At 36.5% G+C, this 10,234-nt stretch overlaps 1 protein-coding gene across 3 annotated transcripts in view; it reads left to right on the forward strand.

Annotated features, from left to right (window-relative positions):
- LOC123315515 (ecdysone-induced protein 74EF) overlaps positions 1–9,982 on the forward strand; it is a 200,084-nt gene extending 190,102 nt beyond the window's left edge. For all 3 annotated transcript variants that reach the window (XM_044901233.1, XM_044901234.1, XM_044901236.1), the window contains one exon: positions 6,651–9,982. In XM_044901233.1, the coding sequence (XP_044757168.1) occupies positions 6,651–7,225 (575 nt within the window). In that variant the 3' untranslated portion in view covers positions 7,226–9,982. The remainder of the gene's footprint in view (positions 1–6,650) is intronic.
- Positions 9,983–10,234: the final 252 nt, after the last annotated feature.

The following is a 10,234-nucleotide window of genomic DNA, read 5'->3' on the forward strand; positions in this document are numbered from 1 at the left end:
CTAGTACCTAAATCTTAGAAATATGAATTATATCCACCTGCAATGGTCCATTCCTCTAACATAAATACATGGAATGGCAATTGAAGTGCTACGAATGCATTTGTTGTGCTACACACATTCGATGCTTCTGTGTCTAGGTCGACACTAAGGCAGTGGTGTAAATTATATAAATTTATATACGTCTATGCCTTTTCGTATGGTATTTTTTTTGTTTAGCAGGGGGAAAATCTGCAAATCAGACGAACCACCCTCTCCTGAGGGGAAACAAGTGTGAGGATTCTCACTCTCCTGAGCTCGAGACCCACTAAAAACCCTTAACTGCTTCTTGAATATTGGTTCCGGGCATTTGGCTATAAACCGTTCATCTCTTAGTCGGTTTTCTTCTCGCACACTATCATGCTGGGATTTATGTGTTTATCCTCTATAGGGTAACACTTTATTGGATTTTTATGTTCTTATTTTAATCTCTTCAATTGATCTCTTGGTCTCCTTCGGTAAATTCGCATTCTCCTTTTGTCTTCCTCTGGGTCGTAGTCCACTAGTCTCCTGAGTTCTTGATTTGGATGGTTTTTCGCTGTTTCGAATAATTTCTCTGCTTTTCTGTTCATGAATTCCGTTGTGGTTTCCCGTTTTAGGACCCTATAAATCTGTCTATTCCTGACAAACCAAGGTGCATCTATTGCACATCGTAGCAGCTTGTTGTCAGTGGCCTGAATTCTTTTGATGTCGCTCTTTGCCGCGAAACCCCAGGCAACTGATCCATAAGTCAGTTGAGGCCTAGCAACGGCTTTGATTATCTTCAATTTTGTCTCTTTCGACATGTGGCTTCTTCTTCCTATTAGAGGGTAGAGTCTATTCATCGCTGCTTTTTTTTTCGTATGGAAAATTGATGTGACAATGATGTCAGAGTCAAATATCTCAATTGTGATTGGTGACAGTAAGCAACTATCCCACTCCAGTCTTTGGACAACAACAAATATTTATTTTCCATTCCTTGTGTCTATGTTCCAAGGGTCCATTTGTGGTTTATATCTAAAAAGCGGCGAAAATCTTGGATCGCCCAATTTTTGAGGGGCTTGCGCGCGTATTGCAAGACCTGTCGAGAGACATTTATTACCGCTACCAGAATGGTATGCGGTAAGTCACGCATAGAACATTTCCTGTTGCGACAACCTACATTGTCTGTCGCTTCCGAGTATTCGCGAAAAAAGCGCTAAACATAACCGTGGCCAGCACTGCAATGGAGGCTAATGGCTGCTGCATCTCCGTAACTCGGCTCGCGGTCACTGGTTCATCGACTCTATTTGCGACTTTCCGCAAACTGAAGGTCATCCCGGCCGCTGCAGTTACATACGCTCCTCCATCATCCATTCTTCTTCTTCCACCCTGTATGGGCATAGTGGAATAACTGCTCCGATGCCCGCATGTAGCGGCCGTTCTGCTGCATCTCTCCCGACGCTCTTCTGGTTTGGTTGTGATGGCTGGCATCGAGTTGCAGGAAAAAAGTAATTAAATGCTTCAGGAAATGGTATTGCATTCCATCGCAGTTGAGCTAGGAGCTCAACTCGCCAACAGACTGAAAGCCAGCGTAGGGACTACGACTCCACGGAAAAAGTACCTTGAACTCGCATAATTATAACAGTTTTTCCAGAAAAACCATTTCAGTATCTTAGAGCTCGTATATACTCGGTTTTTTTCCTAGAAATGAATATATCGATAATCCCTTTTATGACTCCATCTTAATGATCCATAATCGTCTCAGTTGTTCGATTCAACATTAACGACCACTGTTTTTATGTTGATGATAAGATATTTTCGCCATTTCTTCTAAACAAAAAAAATCCATTAATTTCCTCGGAATATGAAAAAAATCTTCACGAGAAGATTCTGTGCGAAAACTTGCTGATCCATCAAGAGAGAACTCCTCGTGAGTATAAAGGAAAGCATTGCCAACTTGGCGACAAAAAGAATCTTAAGAATCTCTTCAATAAGACCTACTGTTTTTCAACCGTAGGTATGTACAAGTCTTTCTCGAACAGTTTCTACTATTGTCTTCTATTTTATTTTATTTTTTTGATCTGATAGATTCACTCTTCAACATTATAATATTAATCAAAAAAATTTAATCGGGAAACTATTTTTTTCTATCTTCTTCCTACGTCAACAGCAATTTCCTCGATAAAAAGCCTCAGCATTAATCCGTTCATCGCATTTGGAACTGCATATTTTCCACCATCTCGGTTGTATCACATGCTCACAGACCGTGGAGTAATGGCTTAAAGACCAATACAAGTATAAAATGATGTCTGCCCGAGTCTGCGATTTAAATACATCTCTACACTTGAAATTGAGGAAGTGAAAGCGCCAAGTTAAATATAAAAATAAACCAATTTAATGAGATTTGTTGCCGCCGATCTCCACTTATTCGCTTGGAACAGGAAATTTGAAATTCGCTTTTATCGAAGGCTGGAAGTTCGTTTCCGTTAGCTAAATGACTATGTGCCGTCTGCATTTATACGTCTTTTTTCTTCATTATCTTTATGACAGTTTGAAACGATCCTAGGTATTCATGTGTGAAATATCGATTTTGTTCAATGTTTTTTTTGAGGTGGAGGAATTCTGTGCTCATGAGATGTTATCGAATTTCCCATTAATATTCCTGTGGCGGATAGTTCATCGAAGAAGAAACTTCATATATTTTTATTTGTATAAACTAATAGATCAATCTCTTTTGGCATGATCAAAATAGTATGAAAACGTCTTGGCTGCTATATTTTTAATGTAGGAAATGCCAATGGCTATCATTTTTGTTTATTCTTCATTATGATACTTCATTCTCATTACAGTGACTATATACCCCACACAGTGGCGACATAGGCTGTCTTATTTTCTATTGGTTGATCCGCCATGTTTTATCGGACGTCAAAATGACTGGTATTTGCATAGAATTTCTAACATGGCGGATTTTTGACAGTTTTATGACCAGTTGTCGCCACTATGGATGTATATAGTCACTGTAATTCTCATCATAATATAGCGCCACCTACCTCACATCATCGAAATTCCTTATGAAGTAACGGATGATACCTATCCCATCATAATCCTTTCAATGAGGCGGAAGACAATCTGGTTTGTTTTTCATCGAAAAAGTGTATGAAAATAATACAAGGTAATGGAGATCCAACGTGACCAGATTGTGGTGTACATAGTAGTCCTTCTACATTTGCCAATGAGCGAATGGTTGTTAAATTACTTCGAACTGTTAATTTTCTTACTAGAACTTGTGAATGGAAAGTTTCTGATTTTTGTTGCTGTGTGGGTACTTAAAATTGGTCCATCAAAAACGTTCACTTTCTTCACTTTTCTAAGTGAGTAGGTACCTTGTACCTTCCTATCAAACTCTTCTTGTGATGTGTGAAGGTGTATTTTGCCTCATTATATTCTAGCGAATGCACTGAAAAGGAAATTTTAAAATTTTTAAAACAAGTTGAAAGTCACGCAACTGTCAAAATCATTTTTTTGATGAATTTGCAGCCCCGCTTTCCAGTTCAATCTAAACATCTCAAATATGCGCCCACCAACTGCTATAAAAGTTGATAGACACTGCAAATTAGATTCTTGTAATTATTGTCCGTCACTCCATTTTGATCAGTTGAATATAATTTGAGTAGATCATCAATAATGATGATATTTCATATTAATCGAGAAAGTATGAAATTTCTCCCATTATTCACTCATAATACCCTGTATAACCTATTGTTATTTCAATGGTAGAGAGAAATTTCTAAGAAAAATTGAAATTACGGATGCACGGATGAGACGTGATTTGCGATTCCTCCTCCAGTACGCCCCTGATCAGACCTTGGTCCGGACGGTCACCCCAAAAGCCTCCCGCCCCTCCAGACACGGCCCACTCTCCAGCACTTGCAATGATATAATTATAACTATTGCACATGCGCCCGTCATATGACCTTCACTACTTGCACTTGCCATCTTATATGCGCTTCTTTTTTTGTTTTCGTAACGTTGGCGACCGGAAATTGCTGATTGCGTGCAATTGTTTTTCTCTTCTTCACTTGGGGCCTGAAAAATGTGATTTATAAAGTTATTGATACGGCTTTATTAATTATCATTCATTAGATTTTTTTGCGTTGCCTATTACGGCTCCCCGGACGGGGTCTGTTTTGCTCTTGTTTTGTTTTTGTGTGGTATTCCGTTTCTAGAAAGCTGTATCAGATTCGATCCGCATTTTGCTTTCGCTACTTCGCCAGTTACTGGAGCTGCCCTTTTGAAATTCTACAAGCTGCTGTACGGTTCTTTTTATTCCATGCAGGCCTGGGAAGCGAACATTTTTCTTCTTTTTGAATAAAATGATGTTTGTCTAGGTAGGGAAGTTGTTTTTCCGGTTAAAGTTATCAGTGAAGGACTTATCCTTTGTTTTCCAATATCCGTTATATTCCTTGATGGCAAGCATTCCCTTCGAATGTTGTTTCGGCACATACTCAGGTTATTTTTCTTCAAGTTGACGCAAACTGCTTATAACGTTTGTTACATTCGCCATGGTTCTTTGTACTAGGTAACCTACTCTTTTTTTATTTGAGGATGAAAAACCCATGTTTATAGGGTTCATGGGTCATTTCTTAAGGAAATTTCGGATCATCTGACTTTGACACAACCGCCATTTTGCCTGAGGGGCAAACTAGTGTTTTTGTGATTTCGTTTTTATGAATCCTCATGAATTTTCTGAGGAATATATCGTTCAAAGAATATTATTTATCTCATAATTCTGATATGAAGGTGTGGTATGAGAAAAACTATTATTGACAATGTTGACTCGTGCAATAAGAAGGTTTGTGATCATAGATGTCATAGATGGTTTGTTTGCCCCTCAGCGTTACCTCAATCCGGAATATACAACTGCAGAAAGCAGAGGATGAAGAAAATCGAGTCCAAATTAAAAAACGGCCCAGGCAGTGACGCGTTTTTGGAGGGTATCAGAATATACAGCATTAGACATCATTTTGCCTATTTCGTGCCGTGCCTAACCTAAAATTTATACATTGCATTGCTCAAGGTCCCGCGCTCATCACATTCATGCACGATGTATGCAGGATGACAATTTTCGCGAGACAAAAGAATCGAATTAGAGGGCGTTCCGGACTAAAGACGAACCCAGACAAGGGATTACCTGAACCAAACGCGTGACAATGTCATGGGGCCGTTGATCTCGAAACGGGTCCGTATAAGAAAGCGAGTGGCCCATCCGAAAAAAGATAAGAGACGGTATAATTTGCACACAAAGAGAAGGAAACTGCATTGCGAAATCGGCAGAGGCGCGAGGAATATAGGGACTGTCTATTCTATCTGATCTTGGTCCTCGTCTTGGTCCCTAAGCGACCTAAGTTGAACTATGACTGGTGAACATGATATATGTCCCCAAAAATTTGCAGCCATCATCATTTTGGTTCTTTCCAGATTATGTGCCATAACTGCATATTAATTATAAAATTGGTATCAGCAGCCCCCGTTAGAACGGGTGTGTAAAGTTTGACTTCCCTGCGGTTGGAAGTTTTAAGAATTGGCGTTTTTCAAGAAGAATTTAACCTGGATCATGGCCGATGTTGTGAACATAAAAAATATCGAAAAAAATTACTACTTTGCCGCCGGAAGCTCAGACAGATCCGACCATACGCCCAGGTATCCAAGCAAAGGACCATACAGACATGCATGCTCGTGAATGCGACAGGTCTAATTGATACCATTACAACAATCGTGCCCCATTCATCTCTGCCGATTAAGCCAATCGATCTCGATTTGCGAACGAATAATGGCGCATTAGTTGACTGTAGTCTCGATGGAACGTGAATGCACCGCGAATATCTGCATCTATTCTTGCTGCTGCAAGGACAGGCTCGGTTGAAGGTTACCGACAGATCGTCGTTTCCTGGTCAACGTTCTCACTTCCTCCTGTCCCCCTCGTCTTGCTGCTAGACTGGCGAAGAGCGCCATCACAGAATTACACCATTCCCTGGAGGATTCACTGAAAATTTGCATCACTTCTCCTGAATCTTTCCCAGAGAAGCAGTCGTTCAGACTATTCCATCTTAAATGCCTGGAATCCTGAGGGACAATAATATATATAATATATAAATATATTATATGATAGCAACTAAATCATTTGAACATTCTCGAACTACTGAACAAAAATTAAATATTGACACAAAATATACTACTTTTGTAACAAATATATATATATTTTTAATATTTGAACTCTGCTTTAGTCATATATGTTTCAAGAGATATTCAAGTTTGTGGGATGACCAAAACAAACTATCTGTTGGAAGTCAAATTATATTTGTCTTGAAAACTATCCTTTGTTGAAACTTCTCGGTCGACAAAGGCATATAAAATTTTAAGGGCAATTGGTTTTTGTCAGTTCATTTAAATCATCAGATGTACAGAGCAAGCGCAGATATATTTCGACGTCCGCCAAAATATATGTGCACGTTCAGTTTTCTATACCATTCTGAACCGTACAGAAAACAAAACTATTTATATAATTCCAGCGGCTCCTTGAATTTTTTTTTGAATTAAAAACTGATAATCAGTATATGGATGATCAAAATTAAAAGGTTCTTTTTTCCTTTCAGTACCAGAAAACTACAACAGCTACCTTCTCCAACACCACCACGTCCAGCAGACTCAACATATGCATCACCACAATAGTATACCATCACCATTTACAACACCATCCCCCCCATCACCGACCATGAGGCACTCCATCCCAACATCAGTGATACAAGCAGCATCTTCAAGCGTCTACGACGATTCTTACATGCTTGGTTTCCCGCCTAGGAAAATAAAGAAAATCAAAAAACAGAGGATAGGTGAACCTGGATCTGTTAAAAGGAAAAGCCGAGAGGGGTCCACGACGTATCTATGGGAGTTCCTGTTGAAACTCCTCCAAGATCGAGAGTACTGTCCAAGATATATAAAGTGGACAAATAGGGAAAAAGGGGTTTTCAAGTTGGTCGACTCAAAAGCTGTATCCAGGTTATGGGGCATGCACAAGAACAAGCCAGATATGAATTACGAGACAATGGGCCGAGCTCTAAGGTACTACTACCAGAGAGGTATCCTAGCTAAAGTGGATGGCCAACGGTTAGTCTATCAATTTGTTGAGGTGCCCAAAGATATTGTAGAAATAGACTGTACGGGCGTGTGATCGAATTGAAATGGACGCACCAATGCTTCGATAGTACAACAAATAATTTAATTTATTAAGTAACAAAAAGTGTGAAAACATTAAATTTTATCCCTGTACATACGACTCAAAGAGAATATGCTGAGGACTTGACCTAATGAACAAGTTGACTGTGAAATTTTTACAACGAATAGGGTTCTAGTACCTCGTACAAGTTTACCAACTATGGACGATCTCATGGTATGTTGAAAGTGGTGAATTTTATGAAGAGAATGAGGACAACAATCCGATTGTGACTGTGAATTTTTAACATTGCGGTTGTGGATTTTTTTCCTGCCAAAGTTTTTTCCATTTTGTACTTGCCCCTATATTCTCATTGCCCTGTTGATTACATCAACAATCATGTATTCACATATAATAAAAACTCGGAAAGCCTTGAACAGAATATAGATTCAGTTCCACAGGCAAATCTCACAAAAAAAAATCATATTCTTAATATTGGGAAGTTTAACTAGAGATTCCTGAACAACTTGATGCATCACTTCTCGTTAATATCCATGAAAATATTTCGTCCAACCCTGAACAACTTTGAATTCCGACAAAAATATTTATGATAAAGTGTTTTGGTGACATGAAATAAATGACAAATTAAAGCAGAACTATTGAATACATATAATAAAAAGTTATCTGGTCCAAATATGTCAATTTTTCCAACTTTATTGCTCTTTGAAAGATTTTTTTATTTGAAATAAATTTATTGTTGTTGGTAACCTAAAGAGATTTTTACTAGAACTAATGAACATGTGATCAGCAAAAATAAGGGAAATTAGTTTGTGTAGTGAAAAAGAATGAAATTATAAATCGAATGACATGTGATAAGAAAGAGAGGAAAGGTATTTTGGTAGTATTTTCGACTGAGATGAATTTTTAGGAAATTGTTTAGGTGAAAAATTATTGATACTATTTTTCATGGAATTGCTTAACTACATATTAAAGTCAGCACTGCATCAGAGCTTAATGAAAAGTCATATTTCATTATCAAAAGAAACCGAATTAAACTCATTTCAACATCTACAATATGTAAAAAAATTCTGTTGTGCATTAAGTAGAAGGGCAGCTGTATATTATAAATAATGGATCTATTGAATATTAGAATCATTCTGAAATATTCATATTTTCGAATAAGTATTCATTGGATTTATTCAACTGAGAGTTAATATATTATCTTATGAAGTTTTTTATAATGATTGCTCAAAATTGAAATAAATCAAAGATATATGAAAAACATAAAAATATTATGTTTAAATAATATAAAAAAGTGGTTTCTCTAGGTATTTTATAATAAAATCTGGATTAATTTAGAAATGATGACGATCCCTTGCTTTGGATAATGTGATATGTTTAACTTCACTAGGGCCCATAATTCAGTGTAGAGTCCTGGAAATTTACTTTGTTCTAAAATTAGCAATTCTTCATCCAATTCAAATCAGTTGAGAAGTAAGTACACATAAGTAGAATTGCATTCTTTTTCTTCTTTGGGGCCCTAGTTTGAGGGTAGTTTGAGGTGCTCTTAATGGTTATGAGACTGGTTGGTGCCTGCATTAAATTGGTAGGGTTTCGAAGAGAAACGAGCACAAATATTTGAAATTTAGCTCTCTATATTCTTTTACAGAGTGTTTCAGGCAACTATTATCGGTTTTGATCTCAGATGTACACAGTAAAAGAATGAGAAGATTTCATCATTTATCAGTTTTCCATTTTCGTGTAATATTCAAAATATTGTACTTATGTTATTGGGTCCTGTGTTTTCTTGTAAACTATATTTTTAAGTGTACATTCTGTATAGTATTTATTCCATAATTTCGAATTTTAAAAAATTAGCTGTTTCATGATAAAAATATCAATTGTCAACTGAAAAAATAAATTTTGAATTTGAAATTAGTTCCCTGATAAAATTTACGTTTCACTGCCAATTTTTCAGGTTTCATAAATTCTTTTCATCACATGAGTTTGTCATGAAACAAACTAGTTTAGTCCTTTGTAAATTTTGTTTTAACATTCTGTGATTGTAAGTTTAATTTTCCAAATTGTATCAAATTAATGTAATGGGTGTAAAACGTTGTACCTAAAGTCAAATGTGTCTTTAAAGATAATCTAAACTCAGTGGGCAAATCAATATTGGAAATTCCCAGGTTTTCAACTCAGCGATGTTACATTTATGTGTAGATTCTATGTTGAAATTGAATTCAGGAAATCTAAAGCACAAAATAAACTGCATATTGAATATGAGTAAAATACAAGTTCAATCCAGGTAGCAAGCAAGCAAATTATCCGTTCGTCCAAAATATGTGATATCTGTCAATATCAAATCCTATTCACGTTAGCTCATTGAAATAGTTATATATTATCTTACTTGATTGTTAAATGGATGTTGAATGGTTGCATTTGTTTAGGTATTGGTTTCTTCACAAATATTTACGCGTTGTTTGAATATTCCTACTGTGCAGTAATAAGAAATTTTGTTGAATATGTAAATAATAGTTACAAAAATTAAACATATTGTAATATTGGTGATACTGTCAAATGATAATTTCAGATTTTGTAAATATAGATCATTTTTATTATTACAAATTACCTACTGTAGATTTTAATGAAATTTTATTGATTTTTAAACATTATTGTAAAAATTATACCTACCTATGTATAAGAACGAGGTACTTTTATTACCTATATAGTTTATTGTAATATTTTGTCTTTAATAAATATATATAAATCCAAGTCGCATCGTTCTTGATCAAACCTATGCAATGTCCCAACCCATGGAGGTGTCCAACAAATGGGGGCCCTGATCCTGATAAAAATAATGATTGAAGGATGGGTGGTCCGCACCAAAAATAGAAACTTGTTTTCTTACGTTTGCTCCTATATTGAATTTTCCTTTCGAAATTCTACAAACGGCACAAGTAAAAAGATATACGACTAACTCCTTGTTGTTCACGCATTCGACAACTAGAGTTGGAGTCTGGAGTT

Source organism: Coccinella septempunctata, chromosome 6 (assembly GCF_907165205.1).
Source record: "Coccinella septempunctata chromosome 6, icCocSept1.1, whole genome shotgun sequence".
Taxonomy (NCBI): Eukaryota; Metazoa; Arthropoda; class Insecta; order Coleoptera; family Coccinellidae; genus Coccinella; species Coccinella septempunctata.